Source organism: Schistocerca cancellata, chromosome 3, assembly GCF_023864275.1.
Source record: "Schistocerca cancellata isolate TAMUIC-IGC-003103 chromosome 3, iqSchCanc2.1, whole genome shotgun sequence".
Taxonomy (NCBI): Eukaryota; Metazoa; Arthropoda; class Insecta; order Orthoptera; family Acrididae; genus Schistocerca; species Schistocerca cancellata.
Genome location: NC_064628.1, coordinates 291,440,075 through 291,466,725, shown reverse-complemented (window position 1 = coordinate 291,466,725; position 26,651 = coordinate 291,440,075). Strand labels below are relative to the sequence as shown.

The following is a 26,651-nucleotide window of genomic DNA, read 5'->3' as shown; positions in this document are numbered from 1 at the left end:
ACAGGGAAACATTCCACGTGGGAAAAATATATTTAAAAAGAAAGATGATGAGACTTACCCAACAAAAGCGCTGGCAGGTCGATAGACACACAAATAAACACAAACATACACACAAAACTCAAGCTTTCGCAACAAACTGTTGCCTCATCAGGAAAGAGGGAAGGAGAGGGAAAGACGAAAGGATATGGGTTTTAAGGGAGAGGGTAAGGAGTCATTCCAATCCCGGGAGCGGAAAGACTTACCTTAGGGGGAAAAAAGGACAGGTATACACTCGCACACACACACATATCCATCCATACATACATGTATGTATGGATGGATATGTGTGTGTGTGCGAGTGTATACCTGTCCTTTTTTCCCCCTAAGGTAAGTCTTTCCGCTCCCGGGATTGGAATGACTCCTTACCCTCTCCCTTAAAACCCATATCCTTTCGTCTTTCCCTCTCCTTCCCTCTTTCCTGATGAGGCAACAGTTTGTTGCGAAAGCTTGAGTTTTGTGTGTATGTTTGTGTTTATTTGTGTGTCTATCGACCTGCCAGCGCTTTTGTTGGGTAAGTCTCATCATCTTTCTTTTTAAATATATATATATATATATATATATATATATATATATATATATATATATATATAAAAAACACTGTGGCTTCATCGAAACAAATGAGTCCCCATCAGTACTTTCTTGCATTGTACTGAGACTTGGAACACTTAGAGACTGCTGGTGTTTAATCACCAGCAAGTGATGACGTGGTATGCTTCATCGCGCGTCATCTGCCCTGATGCCACCCACTCCGACCAGGGGCCCTCCCCATGGGTGCCACCGAGCTGCGCCAAAGGCCATCTGGCAGGATGGCCACTGCTGGGAGTCCCGATGCCCCAGGGTGACAGGCACTCTGGCATGGGTGGGGAGTTAACGGCGCAGGCATCAGCAGAACAATCCCTGTGTTGTCAGGGGGCTACAACCAACAGGGTACATGGGGGCCTCGCCACAACAGACTGGCTACCATGCTGGATATCAGGTGCAAAGAAGCCCACGATCATCGTCGGCACAAAAAGCGACACTGCATAGTGCTTGGTGGAAAACGCACCCAAGAAGGCATCCTCACCCAAGAGATGGAGAATGAGCTGGACTGCAGTCCGACGACGAGAAAGTGGGCTAAAAAACTCAAGGCACGATGGACACGATGCACCATGTAAGGCACCCTTTCCCAATTGGCTCGCTCTTCAGGAAAATTTTGAAAAATGGAGGTCAAACCCCACAGGGGATCATCACATAAAGGCTGAAACATGTGAGACTTCTTTTTGTCATCTCGTACAACAGGCAGGAATACCTCAGGCCTGTTCTAACCCCTGGACCCGCAGGGGAGGTCTGTGAAGGAATAAACATGTACTACTGTAGTGGGTGTCGGTTTTGTACGGAAGTTGGCTACTGTAATGTGTTCACTAGGCTGTTCATACCAGTTTTTCACAATTCCTATTTTCTTATTCATTATTAAACCTACTCTTTCATTACCCTTTTCTGATTTTGTGTTGTTAACTTAGTACTCACAGAACAAAAAATACTTTTCTTCCTGTCCCTGCACTTCATTTAATCCCATTATATCTAACTTTAGCCTACCCATGTTCCTTTATAAATTCTCTGCTCTATCCACCTATAAGGGTTATAACATTCCACAGTTTGGCACGCAGAACACCAGTTTTGTTTTTTCTTGTAACATCCTCCTGAGTAGGCCTGCCCAGAGAGCCAGATGGGGGACTATTTTACCTCTAGAATATTTTACTTATGAGGGCACAAAAATCATTAAGGCATATAGCAGAGCTGCATGTCCACAGGAAATTGAACAGCTGTAGTTTACCCTTGCTCTTAGCAAGGCATATTAGTTAATGTTACATAGCCAGATCAGTTTATTACCCAGACTGTTGTCCATAAAAGTACTGAAAAGGTTTGTTGCCTCTTTTCAGTAATTGGTCTAGCTTCTTCAACGATAACCCTCCAAGGTGGTTGCATCCACAGTTTCTTGTATCTTTGAGGCGTGCATGCCCCCCACCACAGCAAGATTCATGGTTTGTGAAGGGATGTACCAAATAGATTCATAAATAAATATTGTGTTGATTTACTTATTTTTGGGAGGATGGAATACACTGTATAAAATAAAGACATTTTTGCTTATGAGAAGCTTTTGTGTGTGCAGCTGAGCATTCCTTAGCCTTTTCCAATCCTCTATTGTACCTCTGGGGAGTTTGGCTGAAGTCTCCTTTTCATGTAAATTACTCTGTAGAGAACCTGGGAGGAGGTGTTACGAACCTTGATAAATATGATGTACTACATTCCACTGAAACATCTAAACATTTGCAGACACAAGGCAACTACTGAAGTTGTGAATGATACAATATCTCACTGTTAAGAGGCAAACACTTTATACGTGGAGCTTCCAAACGGTATCAATATGAAGTCACTTTCGCATGGCATAAAAGATAAGAATGAGGAAAGAAATTTCTAGAACTACTCTGCAAGCCACGGTGAACTGCATTGCAGACAGTATGTCACATTGTGCCAGTTATTAGTGTTTGTTCCTGGTCCATTCACGTATGAGTACGAGAAGAGTCAGTGTTTGAATGGCTCTGTGTGTGCGTTGACATATATTCCTAGAGTCATCATTTCAAGCCAATTCTTAAAACTTTGTTAATAGACTTTCTTGGAATAGTTTATGTCTATCTTCAAGAGTCTTGCCAGTTCAGTTTCTTCAGCATCAATATAACACTCTCGCACAGGTCAAACAAACCTGTGACCATTCATGCTGGCCTTCTCTGTAGATATTCAATATCCCTAGTTAGTCCTATTTGGTATGGGTACCACACACTTTAGCAATATTCTAGAATAAGCCTCTACTGTCACTCATTTCCTGTAGCAATAAGGCATATGCTTACATTCATGAGTGTCACACATCAAAAACCTCCTCTGTACTGATAGGTAGCAGATGACACAGAAACTAAAATTCTGAATAGTGATCATGTTTTACAACATAACTGCTAAACTAAAATTATTCAAAACAAAAGAAAATAATAATTTGGAATTAAAATATTTATTATTGGTCAAGAGTTATTTCAGAGTACTGACCTTACCACAGTCTCTACAAATAAATGGTTTTTCACCAGTGTGAGACCGTCGATGTACTACAAGATGTGATGAGTACATGTATGACTTCCCACATTCCTTACACACAAATGGCCTCTCTCCTGTATGAGTACGGCGGTGATGTGACAGGTGCGATGACTGTGCGAAAGTCTTCCCGCACTGTTGGCATGTGAAGGGCCTTTCACCTGTGTGTGTCCTTGTGTGTACTGCTAGGTGAGATGAATAGCAGTACGACTTCCCACATACCTGCAAACACAAACAATTAGAATGGCAGTCAACACAGAAAAACAACATTCATTGTAATTCTGTATTCTCTCTCTCTCTCTCTCTCTCTCTCTCTCTCTCTCTCTCTCTCTCTCTCACACACACACACACACACACACACACACACACACACACACACACACACACACACACACACACACTGAAGTTACCAGCCAATGCCGGATCAACAGAGGGGGGGGGGGGGGAGGGGGGTTCCACGGCTGACACTTCTGTGTGGGGGACAACAAGCCGAGTCCCGCCTCATGATCGACCAAACTACTGATTACACCATTCCAGGCCACTGATCCTGCTCAATATGTCTTAATGTGTCTTTCAACAACAGTCAGCAAATGGAAATGGGATTTAAACCACCAGCAAGTCATCACAGCTGAGTCACCCTATGACACACAGCCTGTGTCAGTTGTCACTGAGTCTATGACACTGCCTTCACAGGACCACAAACAAATGACTGATGCCCGATTATCCAACCCGGGCAAAGAGATGTCGTCTTGCTGCCACCTACCACCCCATCCTACGGTCATCAGCCGCCATTCACCAGCATGCTGTGGTAGCTGGGCCACTGCTACTCCCCACGAGGAATGCTGCATTGGCACACCTGAGGGATGGAGATCAGATGGTTCGAACCATATTTGTTAGTGTTTATTGATAAAGTGATATATAAACATATTGGCTGCCCTCTTTGCCTTCTCCACTACCAACCTCCAATACAGAAACAGTTGCCCACTCCTATGCTGCGGTAAAAATGGTTACAATATTTTGTGTCAGAATACCTACTGGAACTGTAATGGTTGTCCAATGGGGCATTGAAGTGAAAGATGTGCAGCAGCAGTGGTGGTCTGTGCAAGTTTTTATGTAAGTAACAGAACAAAATGTTTTATTTTGGGCCTGTCTCATTGTGTCTGTCCTTTCCTGTCTATTTTGATTAAACTATATGCTTGTGGTGGCAGTGCTGAGCGAAATGGTTGTACATGAGAAAGCAACAACCCAGGATACAATTCAACATCTACTACATGAGGTAGCTAAGGCTAGAGCTGACGAGGTAGCTAAGGTTAGAGATGACAATGAAGTTTTGTGTAGAGGGAGAAAGAATGGAAGGCCATCTTCTGTTGTGTCTTCACCCATCCTTGATTCTGGTATGGCCTCATTGGTGATACTGGGATCTGGTGAAGGTAGTTTTGTATTTACAGACAGTTTGGACACGGATGTGAAATTAGGGAACTGGAGTGATGAACAGTCGTTAAGTGTAGCTCATTTAAAATTAGTAGGGAATGCCAAGTCATACACTATGTGCAATGAGAATTCGCAGATTTTCAGGAAGGGTTAGTGGACATTTGTAGAAAGAAGAAAACCTTGCAGCATTACTGTGAATAATTTAATGATGTATCACAGCAGCAGGGAGAGTCAGTAAGAGTTTTGTGGACCATATCGGGCAAATCTTTGTCAATGCCTATGAATCAATGAGTGATGACTGTGCCAATAAAGCCACTTTGCTGGAAGCAGAACAATGTGCACATGATGCATTTCCGCAGGGCCTGCCATCTGAAATGTTACAGAAAGTAAGCATGGAGTTTCCAAGAGACCTGGACGAAGCAGTGACAACTGCAGTAGCTTTGATTCTGTAGAAGACCCAGGGAGAAATGGGTATCCCTTAACGCACTGATAGACTGTTACAGGTATGGTGCTCCAGGACACATTCAATTTTTCCATACGAAAGTACAATTTCAAATGTGGAGCAGCACTCTCTTCAAAAAATGTTCAAACACACATAGATGGCCAAATCAGTGCAACACTTGCCTTCTGGGTTAAACGGTCTGTGGGGTGATGTGACCACTGTGCAACGCTCCCAGTAAGTTTTGACTATGGGAGATCCTAGTGCAAAATCAGTAACAGACGTTTCTCTATTTGGCTATATAAAGGGAAGGTCTCGTAAGTTGTTTTTGGATACAGGATCACAGGTAATGGTGGCTGGAGGGAGAGACTTCTGAATGTGCACGGAAGTTCTGCTTTTCATGGGTGTTGGCTACGTCGTCATTCTGGGTCTGGACTTGCTGAATAAACATCACACTAAAGACTATCCACAGCAGTGCACAGCAGACCTGGAAACAGCTGAGCACAAAGGATGAGGAGCCATGGACTACTGCATTGCAGTAAATTACTGGTGGTCGCAGTGGAAACAATACACTGAGGACTTCATAAAGAGCTTCATCAATTGCATTCAAAGATTGTTCATAGAGTGTTTGCAAATACAACTGCAAAGGCTGCATGAAGCATGAAACATAATCAATCATTTTTTGAATGTACTTGGCCATGACTGCCATAACAAACCAACAATCAGACACAGTGGCTCACGCTTTCATTAACCACTGGCTACTGAAATTCGGCACACCGGAAGCAATAAAACCAGACCAATGCACAAACTTTATGTCTGATTTTTTTTAAGCAGCTATCTTGACTACTGCACATTAAGAAGTTACAAACTTGCCCTTCAAGTGAACAATAAAACATGAGAGAGGGCATGGGACATTGAGCAAAATACTAAGTTATTATGTGAATAGTAGTCACGATAATTGGGACACCCTGTTACTGCATGTCATTAGTGCGTATAATTCAAAAATCCTCAAAAACACATATCTTTCACTCTATGAGGTCATTTTTGGTAGAAAAACGTCCTCATATTTTGAATTATGTCAACCTATTTCCAGGGAAGGCTGTATCCTATGTTCAGAACGTTACTGAAAGGCTAGGCTAAAAGGAATAAGGTGTCAAGTGAAAAAAGGACACGAAGACTCTTGAAAGACAGGAAAACATTCACAATAAAAAAGCAAAATTATCTAAGTATCACACTGGATAGTAAATTATGTTGTATAACCCTCATGTTCTGATGGGTAAAACAGAGAAATTAATCCTGAAATACTAAAGACCCTATCACGTAGTCTAAACGGCATCCCCAGTTAATGTTAAATACAACTCCCTGCCCAAACCACAGTTGTCCACTGAGCAGAAACTGCCCATTTCAAGGTGGGCTAGAAGCTCTGCCTCAATTGCTGGCACTCCTTATGACGGGGGAAGGGACTCTAGTAAAGAAAGCATAAGAAAAGGGTAGAAAATGATGCAGAGTGTACCCGAGATTGTTCCACCACGTTCATACATCTTAAGATCATGAGGTGAGTTGAATGTTTGTAATTATTGATCAGTTTGAATTATGTCTATATTTATGTTGTGTTATTTCTACAGGAACGGTTCGTGGAGGACATTTGCATATAGGAAATTGGTTATAGAACTGTTAATAGAACATTAGTGTGTCTAATTTAAATAAATTGTTTTGTTTTATATGTAGTTGGTATAGTAGCAGCTAAGCAGACAGAAAGTGGGTTGGTAGTGAGTGAGTATATGTGTGTGACACGCTTTGGTGTGTAGCCCTAAGGGTTGAAGGTTCTTTACAACTGACGTTTTCTTGGTCATTTCTGCCATTTAAGATGAGGGATTTGAGGAAGAAGTACTATCCACTGTTGAGCCACTGGAGTGCTGAGCCAGGTAAGTCACTGTTTGTCCCATGTTTTGCTCTGAGAAGCCCACAACTAAAATAAAACTGAATTTTTCCAGAAGATAGGGTCACACTGGCTGAACTCTAAGTACTGAAAATGATAGTAGTCATTGCCACCTGCTGTGACCAAGGACATTTTGGCAGTGGCCAGCACATGAAGCTACAAGGTCAGGGATTGCTAATGAATGGTACACAATGCAACATTTCAGATCTCACTTTCTGGTTACCTGCCACCATTAACAGAACCGCAACTCTAAACACCAGCTACTCATTAATTCATCTTCCGGACCTACCTTTCAAAATCCTTCCCAAGGAAAACCTGTCTTTCCTAAACAACATGTTAGACGCACTTCTTCTAGCTACCCTGCACCAGATGATAGCAGCACAATATGATCATATGACAATGGAACATCTACTCAACTACATCAGGAAACATAAGAACAAATGAAGAGATCAATTCAAAACCATAGGGATTAGCACATCTGCCGTTTGTGTAATTCTGAACATAGTAAGTATTGTGTACTGCCACCTTGGATGTAGAATTGCCCAAATCCTATCCTTACCTTCCTTCAGGCAGCGGATCCACAACAATACAACAGTCATCCCAGTACCAGTGAAGAAGTGACTCAACCACAGTAAACATTAACAAATTGTGAAAGAAAAAAGGGTGTAGAAACTCATTGCTTAAGCACTGTAAGATGGGAAATACCGTACCTACTGTAAATATAATGAAAAGGAGGACACGGCAAAGTCTTATTCAAACAATGAAAACATGTGAAAGTGTCTTGGTTAGTCAGACCAACAAAACCAGAATCCAGAAGACTGGATTAATCCAAGGAGGGAGGAAATGTAACAGCTCAAATACTGAGAGCCAGTACCACAGCCCAGCAACCTAAGTCAGGCCACAGTTGCTCGTCAATGCCCTGCCAGCTCAGCAGCATCAGCACACACAGCTTCTGTAGTCAGAGCTTTCACATTAGGAATGTCACACCGACTCCCTTTGCATGACTGATCAACCCCCTGAGTGCATTACACCAGTCCATCGACTGGTTACAGATATTCTGACACGGCCTCGTTAAACATGATCTTCAGCTCATGGAAATGGGATTTAAACTACTAGGACCAGCCCCTCAGCAAGTCTTAACAGCCGGGCTGTTCAGCCTGTGTCAGTCATCGCCTCATCCATGACACTGCCTCCACCAGCATGTGAATCAACGAGTACTATCTTTAGTGTTCAACCCAGGCACAAAGACATTGGCTCACTGCTACACCACAGGAAACGCTTGCGTCGACACACCCATACCCAAGTACTGGGGACTGAGGATCACCACCCATCATCTGTAGTCTGTTTCAGATGTCCTGAACTGCATCTGTTTGTGTTCATTAATAAAGTGTTTAATCAACTGACTGCTGCCTTCTTCACCCGCTACATCGCCAACCTACAGCTGAGAACCATTCACCCACTCCTATCCTGCAGTAAACCACGTTACAAAATTGTATTGTGGCACTCTCTGTTAATGTATATTAATGTCCTTGAAGACAACACTGTAGTAACCTCAAACTCTTCACAGACGATGTAATTATATATAATTAAGTGCTGCATGACAAAAAACTGAACAACAATTCAGTCAGATCTTGACAGGCTTTCAGAGTAGTGCAGAGACAGGCAACATACTCTAAGTGTCCAGAAATGTGAAATTGTGCACATCACAAAAGAAAAGAAAAATGGATAGTATCCTAATACTACAATATGAAAGAGTCACAACTGGAATCCATCAGCTCACATGTAGACTTTGTGTTACAATTTGTTGGGATATGAAATCAAAAGATCGTTTGGGGCTCAGCAGTACATAAAGTACGTAGAAGACTTTGCTTCACTGGTAACATATTGGGAGAATATAATCGGTCTACAATGGAGACTACTTACAAAACACTTATCTACCCATCACAGAATATTGTTGAAATGTGTAAGACATGTAACAAATAGGTCAAACGAGGGATATTGAATTTACACAAGGAAGAGCAGTGCAAATGGTCAAAGGTTTGTTTGATCCAAGGAGATGCTTGAAAAACTGAAATGGCAGGCACTTCAAACTATTTCACAAAGTCCTATTTATGAAGTTTCAAGAACCAGTTTTAAATGACGAATCTATAAATTTACTACAGGACCCTATATTTCGCTCTCATACGGATCATGAAAACAATGTTAGACTAGTTACAGTGCATGAGGTTGTGCTTTTAAGTGATCATTCTTCCTGTGCTTCATACATGGATGAAAGAACTGGTACAATGGAAAATCCCTTTCTGTACATTTCACAGTTGTCTGCAGAGTATGATGTAGCGGAAAAAAAACTACATCTATAACTGTTTACCACAAGGAAAGTTAATTCTTCCTATTTTCTAGGACTACTACACGAAGACGCATGGCGATAAGTGGGCAGACAGAGTTTGGAGATACAACACCCAGTCAAATTCTATTTAGCATCCTTCAATAAGCAAAGAAATAAATTTCATATGTATCCTATTGTGTTAATGGCAGTTGTATACACAGAAATGTACAAAGAAACCTTGTAATACTATAAGAAAAATGTACAAACAAAATGCTTTTGTCATAAGAGGTTCTGATTTATATCCAACAAAATTAAGTAAACTTTCTCTTATTTGGCATACTAAACCTCTATCAGAAATGTGAGGGAGGAACTCTGATATAAAAAACCTTGTATGGTGAACACTCCAAGTCAGCAACTAGCAATAAAATGACACTAATTTGCACAAAGGCCAGTACCTTGTCAGCAATGTCAAAATTTACTGTATACACTATAATCAAATTTTGGCAGGTCATTGTCAGCAGTTATAGTGCATCCCACCGACACACAATCTGAATGCAGCTGGGTTGGAAGTGGAGTTCCAATCCAGGAACACAGCTGCGAATTCATGTACTCTGTGTGTATTTTGAATTGGAAGGCTAGTTTTAGACGTTTGGTGGACAGAAATGCCACTCCACTTAACATTCATAAACCTATTGTGCTGAGAATTAGAATAGAATGGAAAGGAAAGAAAAGAAGATGTGAATGATGAAGCAACATGAAGTCAAGCTTACCCTGAAACACCAGGCAAGGAAAGAAGTTTTGCTGGATGGATAACTACGAAGAACATATTCCAGCAAGATGTAATCTCTCAACGTGTGTGGTCATTATCAAGGTAAGTAATAACCCACTTTTAATAAAGACAATTTACTGGGAGCAAGATGTCTCTTTGAAATTATCTTCGCAAGCTTGTTTTTGGCATTAAAACTTTTGTCCTTAATGTTTATCATCAACAGAAATGACATAGTAGCTCAGAAATGCCAGTTATCTACTGTGAGGAGAATTTCATTTGAAAATATCACATGGCTTGCCGAGTTGTGGGTTATTGAAAGACACTTGTTGACAAAAGACTGCACAGATTACACGGCCAAAAAAACAACTAAAACATCAGGCAAATGTAGTAGAATACTTGGGCTTCATGTTGGTTTGGCTTCTGGCTGTGTTCGAAACTGCTGTGTTTTTCCAAAGTGACTCATGGTGTAATGAATGCCAATATTTCCATGAAAGAGGCTCTACTTTTCTGCTCCAAAATATTCCTCAGAATTCAACAGCAATGGACATGTGTCACACCATTCCATTATGTATCAAGTTCCAACAACGCAGTGGAGGAAAGCAGATATTTTATTTTTGATATAGAAAAGTGTTGCATCAGAGGACTCTGAACCTAGCACAGATACAGCAGAGTTAAGAGAACTTGTAAAGATGTCCCAGCCAAAAATCCCACACTTCCAGCTCGATGAAATGAATGAAGTGCATAGCAAAATTAGGCTTCCTGTATACCCTTTCTTTCATGCACTATCAAATCTGACTTATTTCAAATCAGCCCAAGTGAAAAGTAATGTAACATTGTTTCTCTGATAGCTGGGTAACAACGAAGCACCAATTGCAGTAGGCAAGTGGTAGGTGCATTCTGGCAGCAATGTTCCCCTTCAATCATTCTCCACAGAACTGCCAAAATTGCAAGTTTTTTAACCTCACTATAGTGTCCCTTTGAACTATGAGAGGGTGTACCGCTATTCACCTACTCCATTGATGTGTGTCATTTTCTCCCACAGAAGATTTATGTGTGTATGGAATTAGCTCAGATGCGCCCAAGGAAATGAAGTACAACCAAAACTGAATCCGAAAGTGACTGCCCAACAACAACAAATACTGCATATTATCACAATGTTGTCTCTTACAGTTTTCATATGTACTTATTTGAACATCTGAAACAGACTCTACTCAGCACTTCAAAAATGAGAAGGGAAAGTACATGAAAAATATTAAGCTCAAACAATGGAAACTCTTGGGGTGGAATATTAACAGTGTATGGGAAAGATAAATTGCAACTTGCCGTAAAGGTGACACATTGAGTTGCAGACAGACACAGATAAAAGACACTTACACATTAACTTTCAGCCACAGCCTTCATCAGAAAAGGACACACACACACACACACACACACACACACACACACACACACACACACAAAAAAGCAAGCAGGCACACCTTACGCAACACGTGACCACCATCTCCAGCAGCTCGGGCTGGAACGCAACTGTCACATAGAACTGAAGCAGTAATCAGGTGGTGGTGGAGGTGGTGGTGGTGGTGGTGGTGGTGGTGGTGGTGAGGGGATAGCAGTGTATGGGCCATGTGGGAGAGAAGACACTGTGCAGGTACTAGACTTCCAAAAGGTGCAGTGTTGGGAGGCTGTGCGGGAGGGGAAACGGAGTGAGAAAGTAGAGGAGCAGGAAAAGATGCGGGGGTGAATTGGCAGCACACAAAGAGTGTGGGAGATGAGAATAGGAGGTGACAGCACAGATAGGGTGGAAACTGTTGGGTGGAGCACGTGGGGGCAGTATGTTACTGTACGTTGATTTTACCTTAGGTGGAAGCCGGAATAATTTCAGTAACATGCTGTCCCCACACCCTCCAACAATTTCCACCCTCTCCTTCCTATCACCTCCTCACTATTCTTGTCTCCCATCCTCTGCCAAAGCCCCTGCCCATCTTTTCCAGCTTCTCTCTGTTTTCACTCTATTTCCCCTCCTCCTTTCCATCCTCACCACACAGCCTCCCAATGCTGCACATTCTTCTCTCCCTCCACCCATACACTTCTATTACTCACCCTTCCTCTCCAAATTGCTACTTCCACTCTACATAACAGTTTCATTCCAGTCCGAGCTACTGGAGATGGTAGTCATGGATGAGAGAAATGTGCTTTGCTCGTTTATATCAGTGTGTGTGTGTGTGTGTGTGTGTGTGTGTGTGTGTGTGTGTGTGTGTGTGTGTGTTCTATTTTTGATAAAGGCTGTGACCGAAAGCTAATGCGTAAAGGTCTTCTCGTTGTGCCAGTGTGCAGGTCAATGTGTCATCTTTCGCTAAGCAGCAATCTATCTTTTCCTACATTGTAAATATTAAGCTCAAACATATCAAACATTCATGTTTAAAAATACAGTAAGCAGCAATCTATCTTTTCTTACATTGTAAATATTAAGCTCAAACATATCAAACATTCATGTTTAAAAATACAGTATTGTTATCATACCACAGTCAAAACTTGTGGACATTGTTGGCAAAATGTTTCATGCAGCCTCCAGATTCATGGTAATCCTTTCTACTGCAAATATGCCTCCAAGTTAATTTGTGACTATCAGTATCCAGATTCACATGGTAGAGGTGTGGGCCAGCAGTTGCAGGAAGTGTTGGGGATTGAGTACCAGGTCATCAGCATTGTGAAGCCTAGTGCAGAGTTGGCTCAGATGACTGACAGCAAAGGGGAATTATGTAGGAATTTTACAAAGGAGGATCGGTTAGTGACAGTGGATGGAGCAGGAAACAATCTCGATAGGGACGGGGAATATGATGTAGGTGGTGACCTGGTAAAGATACCTATTCAAACTGGTGGTGCTAACGTGCATTTCCTGCAACTGCTTCAGCGTCATGATCGGCCTCATCTTAATGCGGCTTTTAGGCGCTGATGGCGGAGGACATGGGTCACATTTTCGTGGTGCCAGTTGGGTGTATCAGTAGATCAGTTTTCACTAGGCATGGCCTGCACCTCAATAGGTATGGGAAGGGGAGGCTGGCGAAGTTTATAGGTTACAGTGTAGTGGGTGGTAGTGGAATCACTAGTGGAAAAATTCCTGTAGTAGTTGGTGTTAGAGGTGCACTTTTTTTTAGACTGAAGTCAGCTGATAGGTATACCTGCTTAATGGAAGTCCCTCTAAAAGGGCTCACCTTCAGAGGATGTCATGTTTCCAAGCAGAGAAGGAATTTCCATAATTCATAAAAATATTAGATGTACTAGAGATAAAGTTAGTGAACCGCTTATAGATGTTGACTGAAATTATTGGTGTATCGGAGCACCACTTAAGTAATTTGACAGTTCAGAGGCTTCCATTACCAGGATACAGACTAGTTGGCTGTTTTGCCAAGGAGTTCTTTGCGGGGTGGGGGAGTGGCTACCTACGTAAAAAACATTTGGGTCCATAGATGTATTACGACACTGCATTGAACAGATATCTGAATGTTGTGCAGGGGCAGTTGAATGTAGTGGAACTAAACTTCTAACTGTTGCTGTTTCTAGGTCCCCTAACTCAGAATTCAGAGCATTTCTGCTCAGGCTAGAGAGGGTTCTTGATTCACTTTGTAGGAAGTATGAGAAATTAGTTGTGTGTGGTGACTTCAATATAAAAATTTAGTGTACGAAGGTGCAAGAAAAAGGATGTTAGTAGACCTCAATTCATATGATCTGATGCACACTGTGTTTTTTCCAACTAGGATGCAGGGGAACAGTAGCACAGTCATAGACAATATTTTTATTCATTCTTCATTACTACACAGGCATTCTGTTAGTAAAAGACCATGATGCACAAATTTTAACACTAAAAGGCTTTTGTGCTCAAACAAAAGTCACATATAATTAAAAACTATGTAGGAAAGCTTAACCAACAGCAACAGGGAATTTTTTAAACCTCGTTAAGGAACAAGAGTGGTAGGATGTTTATAGCGCAGATAACAAAGATGATAAATATAATTCTTTCCATAACACATTTCTCATGCTCTTTGAGAGTTGCTTTCCATTAGAATGATCTAAACAGGGTACTAGCAGTAACAGGCAGTCCGGGTAGATGATTAGTGGGATAAGGATGTCATGTAGAACAAGGTGGGAATTATATCAAAATGTTAGAAATAGTCACAATCAAGCTACAATAGCCCTTTACAAACAGTAATGTAAGGTGCTTCAAAATGTTATTAGGAAGGCAAAGAGTATGTGGTATGTCTGGTCAGCAGCACAAGGTCGACAATATGAAGTCAGTTCGTAGTAAAAATATTTCTGTTACTGATATATCACATATATGTACACTTATTTAACAATCGTTTTCTGAGCATTGCTGGTGGATTAAATAAAAATTTAGTTTCTACATAAATCATATAACTTTCTCGGAAAATGCCTTTCTGAGATTGATGTCTGAAATACTCCTCTGTGATTCAGACAGGGGGAGATTGAGTCAACAATTTAATCACTGAAGATTAAGGACTCTCATAGTTATGATGGAGTCCCTAGCAGAATATTAAAGTACTGTGTTGCAAGTGTTACCCCTGTATTTAGCCATATTTGTAATTTTTTCCTTTAGGAATGGTCAGTTTCCTGAACACTTAAAGTACTCAGTAGGGATAATGTAGACAATTTTAGACCTATTTCAATGCCACCAGAGTTTGCTAAAGTTATTGAAAAGGCTGCATCTTTAGAAGTCTTAACAACTGAAAATGCTATACTACATTTTCTCTGTGAGGTACTGGATGGATTAAACAAAAGGTTTCGAACGCTAGGCATATTTTTTGATTTAACCAAGGCATTCGAGTTGATCACAAAATATTGCTCCAGAAGTTGGACCATTATGGAATACGGGGAGTAGCTCACAATTGGTTCACCTCTTACTTTAACAGACAGCAAAAGGTCATTATTCACAATGTTGATAATGGCTGCGATATGGGGTCTGAGTAGGGTACGGTCAAATGAGCGGTGCCCCAGGGATCAGTGTTGGGGCCACTCCTGTTCCTTATTTATATAAATTATATGCCCTCTAGTATTACCGGTAATTCTGAAATACTGTATGCTTATTTTCATTCGCTTATGTCGTATGGTATTATATTTTGGGGTAACTCTTCCCATTCTAAAAGGATGTTTTTGGCTCAGAAATGGGCGGTTTGGGCAATGAGTGGTGTAAGTCCACGAACCCCTTGACCCCTGTTCACGAGTCTGGGTATTTTGACATTGGCCTCTCAATATATATATTCCTTACTGTCATTTCTTGTTAACAATATTAGTTTATTCCCAAGAATAAGCAGCTTTCACTCTGTTAATACTTGGCAGAAATCAAACCTGCATTTGAACTGGACTTCCGTAACTCTTGTGCAGAAAGGTGTGCAGTACACTGCTGCATCCATTTCCAATAAGCTACCACTCTTAAAAAATCTTAGCAGTAATCCATGCGCTTTCAAATGAAAACTGAAGAGTTTCCTCGTGGGTCACTCCTATTCTGTTTAGTTCCTTGAAAAAATCAAGCTGATTCTTGTTGTATTGTTAATTACGTTTACTTAAGCTTAAGGATTGACTTTTTCAGGTTCATAAACATTTTATTTTTATCTTATTACTTTTATGTTGTAATTTCACGTACTGACACATTCCATGACCTGTGAGATTTGCTCCTCAAATTGGTCCTACAAAACTTGACATGTAAATAAATATATAAAAAAGTTTTCCCTCTTCTGTAAATTAAATGTATTGGTAAATTGTTTATTAAGTTATTTTATTACTGTATCTCTATCACCATTACTTGAAATCCAAAGACTAACAGATATGTTCCAATTCAATAGCATCAACAAACAAAACACTGATGATGATACAAAAGACAGCAACAAACTGCTAATCCCAGTTATACCTTATTTCTGGGCTGTGCACACCAGTTACAAGTAGTCTAATTCAGTACTTTTCAAAATACTTAAAAAGTCTACGTATCAGCAGAGATAAAACAATAAGTATAGACACTATTCCTTGACAACAAAAAATATGGATAAAACTGATATTACAGAACGCTTACAGAACACTGACATCACATTTGCCTGAATTTACACCCTATTTGCATTAATGCCTAAAATGCATCAAGAATCACAAACACAAAATAAAATAACTGTGGGAAACATCAGCCAATGTCAATGGAACAATTACTGAGCAAGCTACTATAGTCAATCTTATTTCTTTTTAACGAAGTATACAGTAAATAAACTGTATTGTGTTATAAGTTACCACATGATAAACTGATTTGCATAGTAGTTTACTTTACTGGACATGACCTAGGAGTCTGAAAGAAACCAGATAAATCTCATCAAAATGGTAAAAATCTACTTTTAACACTCCACACAATAATGGATTGATTTTTCACATAAAAAATGAAAAAGATGAGCTGGTTGCAAATTTATGCACAAGCAATACCACAATTACCAATACTTTTCTCTTTTTTCCTTAACATCTACATCAATACCCTGCACAAATCACACTTAAATGCCTGGTAAGGGGTTCTTTGAAACACTTTCAGACTATTTCTCTACTGTCCCACACTCTAGAAGACAAGATCTGTACCCTTCAGGCTGAATAAGAACATGTGAAATCTGAAATCTATAGATTGAAGGGGGAAAAGATTGTGGGAACCGGGTAAAGGTAACAAGCAATTGGCACAAGGGGAAGAGTTCATCAACTTTTTCACCAACAGCTGAGATTGCAGTATCTAATAAGTTAAATGTGTTACCAGAAGTAGACCACTGTTGAGTGCAGCAGACCTCTAGCAAAGAAACTCAGTGTAACTTGGTACCAACTGAGAGTAGGAAGAAGAGCCTTGCTGCTACATAGTAGCCACGGGAAGGATGTATGCCAGATGGTACAGGACAGGAACAGGATCACAAGTATTGTGAAGCCATATGCTGTGCTTAGCCAGGAGACAGAAGATACAGGGAATTTGTGCAAATATTTTGGCACATAGGATCAGGTTATTGTAGTAGGTGGAGTGGCGAAAGTCTGACTAAGGACAGGAATTACAGCAATGGGACAACCAGAATGAAATAAGAATGGCAACTATACGCACAAATATGAGGTGGTGGTGGTGGTCCCACTGTGTCTTGAACAGCCCAAGTTAACACTGCTATCAGCTGTGTTAACACTGAGTTGAAGAAGATGTTGCTAATTGAAATTAAATCAAATAAGACTGCAGTACCTGTTGCTATAATTGGGAGACGAGGATACACTTGACATAGCCTAAACCTGAATAGGACAGGGAAAGATACATTGGCTGAGCTTCTTGCAGAAAACATACCAGGGAGGGTGGGAGCGGTGCGATCGTGCACCATCACATAAGCAAGACCCGTGTGGTTACCGGCGTCAGAGAGGTATCTTTTTCTAGATTAGAGTCAGAATTCAGGCACTGTGATTTGAAAGAAGTCAAAATAACAAAACAGCCCTAAAAATGCTTAAGAATGCACAGAAAAGTTAGCTTATTTCATTTAAATATTAGATGACAGCATAACAAGGTACAAGAGCTTTCTGTCTGTTTCAAAAATTTAGAGTACTCTGAAAAGTTAAAGACATCCGGTACCTATCTGAGCACCACACAACCACAGGGTTAGATCAGTTACATACAAAACATTACATTCTAGCATCTTATTCAGGTAAGACTAATATATGAAAAGGAGTTGTTACTTATACTAAGTCAGAATGCAAGTTCAAAAACATTGAAACAAGTATATTTTCTAGTGATAAACACATAGAAATGTGTGCTTGTGAATTAATGATAAAAAAATATCTAACTTTTAATTGAAATTGTATATAGACTCCCACTGGGAAACTAAACTGTTTATGAGGAATCTTGATTTCTTAGTATGCTGTCACACAAGAGCAAGCAGTTAACACCTCTCAATTTTCTAAGGAATTCTGATAGGAAAAGTGACATGGAAATATTTTTTGAATCCTGCAATTTGATCTCAGTAATTAAAGTTACAAAACGAGTGGAGAAAGACAGTAGGATCCTAGTTGATAATCTTTTCTTCGATAATGCTCAAAACAGGAAAATAACTATTTCCTCAATAACAAATGCTCTGTCTAATCGTGATGCACAGCTAGGATAAATATCAATGCCTTACAATTGTCAGTGGAAATCAGAATAATTAATGACTCAAGGACAAATGATTTCATCAATAGTTTATGAGAGATGTCCTAGGATGAAATTTATAATGAACCAAATGCCAACATAAAAGTTAATCTATCCTGTGGTACATTCACATCATTATTTGAAAACAGCTTTCTGCATAAGCTAGTCAGAAGAGACATTAAACATCCATGTAAAGCATGGATCACTATGGAGATTAAAGTATCTTGTGAAAGGAAAAGAGAAATGTACCTTCTGGCAAGAACAAGTAGACATTATGCACTAGTTGTACACTAAAAAACAACTCAAAACTAGTAAGAAAAGTTATTAAAAACAAGAAACATGCACATAATGTCATATCAGTAATTCCAACAACAGACTTAATGCTATATGAAACAGTGAAACAAGAGACAGGACAACCAGGCACAGAACAGGATAACATAACTACTGAAATGAATGGAGGGTCATGGGTAGAAAATACTTGTAATAATCATTTCTTAAATACATTACAAACATCAGGGAGAAAAAATTCAAGAGAAAAATCACAGCAGTATGTTGAGAAAGGAACTCTCATAAAATTCTATCATATAAATGCACCAACTTCTCCTTCTGATATTAAAAAAAAAAATTACATCCTCTAAAAAATAAAATCTCATCCGGTTTTGGTGGTCTTTCCAATATAGTACTAAAGATTTGTTCCCACATAATAAGCTCAGTCTTATCTGAAATGTGTAATGCATCACTAACTCAACACATTTTTCCAGAGAAATTGAAATATTGCATTGACAAACCCCTATTCAAGAAAGACGATAGGAGAGATGTCATACACTAATGACCTGTTTCACAGTTGGCATCATTTTTTCAAATTTTTTGAAAAGGTAATGTGTTCTAGAATATTATCTTACCTGAGAAACAATATAATCATTGAATCACATTCATTCAGGATTTCATGAAAGTTGCTCTACTGAGACTGCCACTTACACGTTCAGTCACAAAATTTGAGAAGCATTACATAATAAAATAGCACTGGTTAGTATTTTCTGTGACCTATCTATAGCATCTGATAATGTAAATCACAGTATTCACCTGTATAAATTGAAGTTTTGTAAAATTGACGATATAGCCACCCAGCGGATAATGTCTTACTCAACAAAAAAAATGTAGAAATTTGTACTCCATAATTCAACCAATACAGACTGTGGTTGTTATTCTGACTTGTGTAGAAATCACGTATGGGGTTCCCAAGGCTGGATGTTAGATCCACTATTGCTCCTCATATTTGTAAATAATCTTCCGTCTAATAGGCAACAAGCAGAATTAGTTCTTTTTGAAGATGACATTAATATTGTAATCAATCCACGTACAGATACGGAAAAAGAAGAAATGGTGAACAATGACGTTTGACTGGTTTTCTGCAAATGGTCTCACACTGAATTTTAAAAAGACGCAATATATCGAGTTTTGCTCATCTAGGGATACTACACCAATTACATGTGTAAGAAGGCGAGGAAATAATGAATAGGGTGGAAATTTCAAACTGGAATAAGCACATTTTAGAACTCTTAAAACAACTCAGTTCAGCCACATTTGCACTTTGGATCACTGCAAATCTTAGGGAGTGGCAAATCTATAAGTTGACATATCTTCATTCAAATATGTCATATGGAATCATGTTTTGGGGTAACTAATCTTTTAAGAAAGTCTTCATAGTTCAAAAAACATGCTGTAAGAATAATAAGTGGTGCTGACCCGTGGACATCTTGTAGACATGTGTTTGAGGAGTTGGGCACTCCGACTACTGCTTCACAGTGTATTTATTCCTCATGAAGTTTGTTGTAAATAATCCACTGCAGTTCAAAAGGAACAATGATTTACATAATGACAACACCAGAAAAACTTACACTCATTACTTCACATTAAGGTTATCTTCAGCACAAAAAAAAAAAGAGGTGCACAATGCTGCAACTAACATTTTTATCACTTACCCAGTGATATAAAATGACTGACAGACAGCAAAGTAAAATTTGAAAATAAACTGAAAAGTTAACATTTGGAGGATAAGGTTGGTGATTAAAAATTTCATGAAAAGATCTCATCACACTTCAAAAGACCTTTGTTTTAATTACTGCCAACTTAACTCGCTTATCATATACCTGACACTTTCTACCCTATTTCATCACAATACAAACTGAGCTGCCCTCCTCTAGACTTTTTCCAATGTCCTCTGTCAACCCTATCTGGTAAGGATCCCATACTGCAAAGCAATATTCTAGCAAGGACAAACAAACGTAGTGTGGGCAGTCTCTTTAGCAGAACTGTTGCATATTCCAAGTGGCCTTTCAATGAAAAGCAATCTCTGATTTGCCTTCTCTACAATACTACCTAAGTGATCATTCAAATTTAAGGTGTTCGTAGTAATTCCTGTATTTAGTTGACATGACAACCTTTAAATTCATGTCATTTATCTTGTAACCAAACGTCAACGGATTTCTTTTGTGCTCTTGTGGAAGATCTTATCCTTAGACACAACTGCAACTTTTCGCACTATGCAGATATTTTGTCTAAATCATTTTGCAATTGGTTGTGATATTCTGATAACTTTACCAGATGGTAAATGACAGTATCACACACAAAAAGTCTAATAGTGCTGCTCCAATTGTCTCCTAAATCATTCATTTATGTACATTAGGAACAGCAGAGGGCCTGTAAAACTTCTTTGTGGTCCAAAATCCTTCTGCGAATTGATGCCAGTGTAATAAGTCTGTAATTCAGTGGATTACTCCTATTTTCTTTCTTGAGTATTGATGTGACCTAAGCAACTTTTCTGCCTTTTGGAATGGATCTTTTGTTGAGTGAGCAGTTTAAACAATTTCTAAGTATGGGGCTAGTGTACTAGCATACTCTTATAGCAACCCAATCAGTATGCTATCTAAGCCAGAACACTTGCCATTATGAAGTGCTTTAATCAGCTTTGTTACACTGAGGATATCTGCTTCTAAGTTACTAGGTTGGAAGTTGGGATTGTTGGGTTGCTTTTGAGGGAAAAGACCAGACAGAAAGGTCACCGATCTCATCGGATTAGGGAAGGACGGGAAGGAAGTCTGCTGTGCCATTTCAAAGGAACCACCCAGCATTTGCCTAGAGCGATTTAGGGAAATCACGGGAAACCTAAATCAAGATGGCCGAACACGGGACTGATCTGCCGTCCTGCTGAATGCGAGTCCAGTGTGCTAACCACTGCACCACCTTGCTCAGTGTGTTGACAGTTGTTCTTGATTCAAATTTGAAACAATTTTAGAATAAAATATGGATAAGCAACTCAAACACACCTACAGATTATAGGGTTATGGGAAAATATGCTGTAAGAGTGAATGCACTAGGAGGATGTATCAGGAGAGTGACAGGGTAAATATAGAGGATGCGTAGGGAGGAGGACTGAATAAGAAAAATCATTAATAGAATACCAGTGCCAACATATATAACATTCTCACCTTGCATACAAACTGACGTTGGCCAGTATGAGTGCGGCGATGGTGGGTCAGATGTGATGACTGCATGTATGTCTTTCCACAGAACTGACATGCAAATGGACGCTCTCCAGTGTGTGTACGTCCGTGGTGTGCTAGGTGTGATGACTGTGCATAAGCCTTACCGCAGTGGCCACACACAAATGGACGATGGGTATGCCTTGGAGGTGTTGTCTCAGTGCCACGACTGACAGTTTGTGGCGCAGGTGGTGGAGAGCAGCCTGGCGGCCGAGGATCACCCACCCAAAGCCGTGCCAGCAGCCGCCCTGCACTTGCACCAGGTGATGGCAACATACGCTACAGCTACAAAATTTCTGCTAATGGCAGAACCATACATTCATGAAGAGATCCTTTCTAACTTATCTGCAACATTCCACTAGCAAAGAGAGAGACTGCTATCACCTGATATCGTCACAATACCAATTATCACAAGTAGAGTGTTATCCTTTCTAAAGGGTGTGTATTGGTTTCTCTTAGCCGCTTCTGTTTGAAGAAGATAGCAGACTTCGTCATGAGTTGGAGGACACTTTGACGTTCTACAAAATATATACGATTCCTTTGGTTGTGTGTGTCGAGCTGAGTGTGTGGGTACTCCACTGCACTCGACAGGTTAATATGAACTGTTCTGGTCGAACTTTTATTTTGCATTAGGACTCAATTACAAATAAGTCACTTATCCTCATACGTGTTACACAGGATGTGAAACAGATGCCATGTATATGATAGGCTTGCCCTTGTTTTCAAACTTGCTTTGCTCACAATTCTTGTTTTGCTTCCCAGGCTTCAACAAACAGCACATGCATGTTCTCGAACAGGGACAGTCTTGCATTTCTGCAACATATCAAATCAAAATCTCAGTATAACCTAATTTATAAAGGCTGGCTATATATCAAAAGACTCAAGCAATAACAAGCAGATATGATTACAGTATTGCAGGAGTATCAAGCAGCACATGTGCTTGATGAAACAAACTGTCTGGGAGGGGAAAAGGGAGGGCGGGGGGGGGGGGGGGGGGGGAGCTGGTACTATACTGTACGTGATGAAACTATCTGAGAACAAAATACAAATATTATCTGATAAATTAACAAACACAGATTTCAATTTCATGATATTAGCAGACAATTAAATTAAAAAAGCCTTCATTATATATCTTTACTACATAATCCACTTGTATTGTCCGAAAGACAGGTATTGCATCAACACGTGCTCTGATACCGCTTACCTTATAGTAATGTCACATGAGTCATTTTTAAAACTTTTTTATTACCATGCACATACTTTTCAGTAGCCCTATATGGAAATGATTTACAGCACTAATCTCATCATACAGACCAGCTAATGAATACAGTAACATCAACTGCTGTGAATTTGGTAAATAGTTAACTCAAATTTTCTGCTGATATGGTCTTTTTAATCATTATTATACTACAATGGATAGTGTTGACCCAATTAATACGATGAGTCACTCAGATGAGTTTAGCTCTTTATAAATATTGTGTGTCTTGAGTAACATCACACAGGCTGCTGAATATATGTGAAAAACGGTAACTACTGGAAAAGTAGTTACTTCATAAACTATCTCTGCATTGTCTGATAGCACAGTAATTCCGAAATAGCAAGAAGGTAAGTAGCATCAAAGCCTACTTAAATTGTGTTTGAATGTGGCACACTAACAGGGAGTGATGGTAACAGACCAGTCGCATTTTGTGTACAGTATCTTACATTAACTATAAAAAACGCAAACAGAAGCAGACAGGTATAACTGTAATCAAAGTTTTGAGCAAACTCTGATGCCACTTGGCTTGCTACTGCTGCTGCTATGTTGCTGTAATATCGGAGATTTTATAGATGTTCTATGAAGTAACCGTATTCTTACGCGTTCAATTGCAATGTACTTCACATTGCATCCCTACACGTATCATACTTTCATTCCTAAGGTTACGTACCGCACAAACATACAAAAAAGATGAGTATCGATAAAAATGACGAAAATACATAAGTCACACGAAAATCCAGTTCTTTAACAGGGAGTGGTAGGGGAAGCGAATACATGAAACTTGTATTCACAGTGTTTGCTGTTTACTGTAAAAAAAAGTAAGTGCCACAGCAAACTTCGGCTTTCAAATTATCGATCACAAAAAATAATATCCTACATATACATACATTCTAAACACCACATTAAAACTACGATAAACAGGAGAATATGTGAAGGCGCATAATAAATTATACACGCCTACGTAAATTAATGGATTTTTAGCTACTCAAAAGAACAACTTTCATCGAGCCCTAAATTTCGCTTGTACTGCTTGCTCTCGAATTATTTACTACACAGTACAGTACAGAGGCGACGCATCTATTTTGCAATTTTAACTGTCGCTACAATCAAAACCTTGTCTGTCAATCAGGGGCATAAACCTTAGATAATTCCTACCTTAGATGTGATTCACATTTTCGTGAAGCAAAACCTACAGCTCACAACTTCTTATACGTAACAGGATAACGAAAATTATGCCGTACTGACACTCCAATCATTAAACAATCATAACGCTGTACACAAATTATACACTGCAAAGATCTTTCCCTTGCTTATAAACAAATGACTTTTCGCAGGCAGCCAACTTTTCATAGTGTAATGTGCCATCTGGCTGCGACTTTTGTTTGTCATCTTCCTTTGAAGAAAATTACAGTCCAAAGTCAAAAATTAAAATTTTTTGTAAAGTTGTTAGTAAAATTTAAATGGACGCAGGAACATGTAATCAAATGCCACAATCGTCGTAGAAATCGTGCTCATTTTTCAATAACTATCCCGTTTCTTGGCATTTCTAACGTTGGCTACACATTGAACAAATGAAAGTGCAAAAAGAGGAATCCAGAGATCATTGCAGGAATCTGAATACTTTGTTACTGATCATTAAGGGAACAAATACTATGACACAAAATCTCATGTTTGAATAAGACACAATCGACTGCGTTCAGTTCGTATTCTTCCATGTTCATCAACAAAGCAGCGAAAGAACCGAAAAGTTTTGTATATGTATATTTGACCAAAACAAAAGCAGGAAAATAGGCCCGAAAAATTGGGTCTGGTTGGGTTGGGGGTCGATTTCGGGAGGAGATCAAACCGCGAGGTCATCGGTCTCATTTTGAGTTAGGGAAGGATAGGGAAGGAAGTCGGCCGTGCCCTTTCAAAGGAACCACCCCAGCATGTGCCTGGAGCGATTTAGGGAAATCACGGAAAAACCTATATCTGGATGGCCGGACGCGGGATTAAACCGTCGTCCTTCCGAATGCGAGCACAGTGTGCTAATCATTGAGCCATTTCGCTCGGTTTGGGTCTGGTTGTGAGTCCTGCATGAATGGCCAAAGCTGTTAAGGCGACCACTCACGTAAAAGCGTGAACTCTGTGTTCGAGTCCCCGTCCATCATATATTTTCATTTTCATTCCCTTATACAGCTGATGGTTGTATGTTTCGCAACTGCCTATTCCTTCGGACATGCGTACATCACAGGCACTGCAATATCGTACTCTCTTACATCGAACCACTGTTTCACACATATAGTACATTTTTTATATCACAGTTATCTCAGAAATAACAGTTTTAATATGACAAGTAGTGTTCCAAAGATCTGAGTGTCTATATTGACAGTGTGAGAAAATAATACGGACTATGAAATAATAAAGTCAATGGTGGCAGTGCTTTTAGTATTACTGCTGCTGCCACTAATAGTGATATTAGTAATAATTATAATGACAATAATAACAATAATGATAGTGGCATATATGAAAAGAATTTCTGATGTATCGAATTCTGTGGAAAGGAAGTTTAGGAGACTGCACCAGCTATGAATACTGAGAAATAAAGGTTGGCTTATTTGTGGAATGAGATAAATATTCGTATTACAGGTTTGAGTTGCCATCTCTCAAATAGACTTTTAGTTTTAGTATTAATGTAACTTTGCTTGACTTTTACGGTGATTCTTCGCAGTGATTTTTGCAAAGCCTCAAGAGAATAATGTCTCTCGTAATTAAAACAATTAAAATGTTATTTTGTAACTTACGGTCGCTGGACAAGGAAACATATGACTTCGATGTTTAAAAGATACAGGTTGTTGGTCTAAAAGGACATACATTCTAATACGAGACCACTAACAAAATGCTATTTGATGATCCTTATCCTTCGTCAATTACTCTGAAGAGCCAAAGAAACTGGTGCATCTGCCTAGTATCATGTAGGACCCCATGAGCACGCAGAAGTGTCCCAACACAACGTGGCAATGACTCGGCTAATGTCAGAAGTAGTGCTGGAAAGAATTGACACCATGAATCCTGCAGGGCTGTCCGTAAATCAGTAAGAGTACAAGCGGGGTGGAGATCTCTTCTGAACAGCATGTTGCAAGGCTTCCCAGACTTGCTCAATAATCTTCATGTTTGGGGAGTTTGGTCGCCAACATAAGCGTCTAAACTCAGAAGAATGTTCTTGGAGCCACTCTGTAGTAATTCTGGATGTCTGGGGTGTTGCGTTGTCCTGCTGGAATTGCCAAGCCTGTCGGAATGCACAATAGACACGAATGAATGTAGGTGATCAGACAGGATGCTTACATACGTCTCACATGTCAGAGTTGTATGGACGTATCAGTGGTACCATATCACTTCAACTTCACACACCTCATACCATTACAGGGCCTCCACCAGCTTGAACAGTCCCCTGCTAACATGCAGGGTCCATGGATTCATGAGGTTATCTCTATACCCATACACGTCCATCTGCTCAATACAATTTGAAACAAGACTCATCCGACCAGGCAACATGCTTCCAGTTATTAACAGTCAATGTCAGTCTTGATAGACCCAGGTGAGGCATAAAGCTTTGTGTCGTGCAGTCATCAAGGG

At 39.8% G+C, this 26,651-nt stretch overlaps 1 protein-coding gene across 1 annotated transcript in view; it reads right to left on the bottom strand.

Moving 5' to 3' along the window:
* The window catches only part of LOC126174982 (zinc finger protein 239-like), a 95,671-nt gene extending 71,298 nt beyond the window's left edge, over positions 1 to 24,373 (bottom strand). Inside the window, exons 1-3 of the mRNA XM_049921458.1 lie at positions 24,192 to 24,373; positions 21,725 to 22,591; positions 3,115 to 3,378 (exon numbers count right to left, since the gene is read on the bottom strand). Of these exons, the coding sequence (XP_049777415.1) occupies positions 3,115 to 3,378; positions 21,725 to 22,054 (594 nt within the window). The 5' untranslated portion in view covers positions 22,055 to 22,591; positions 24,192 to 24,373. The remainder of the gene's footprint in view (positions 1 to 3,114; positions 3,379 to 21,724; positions 22,592 to 24,191) is intronic.
* Between the last annotated feature and the right edge of the window lie 2,278 nt (positions 24,374 to 26,651).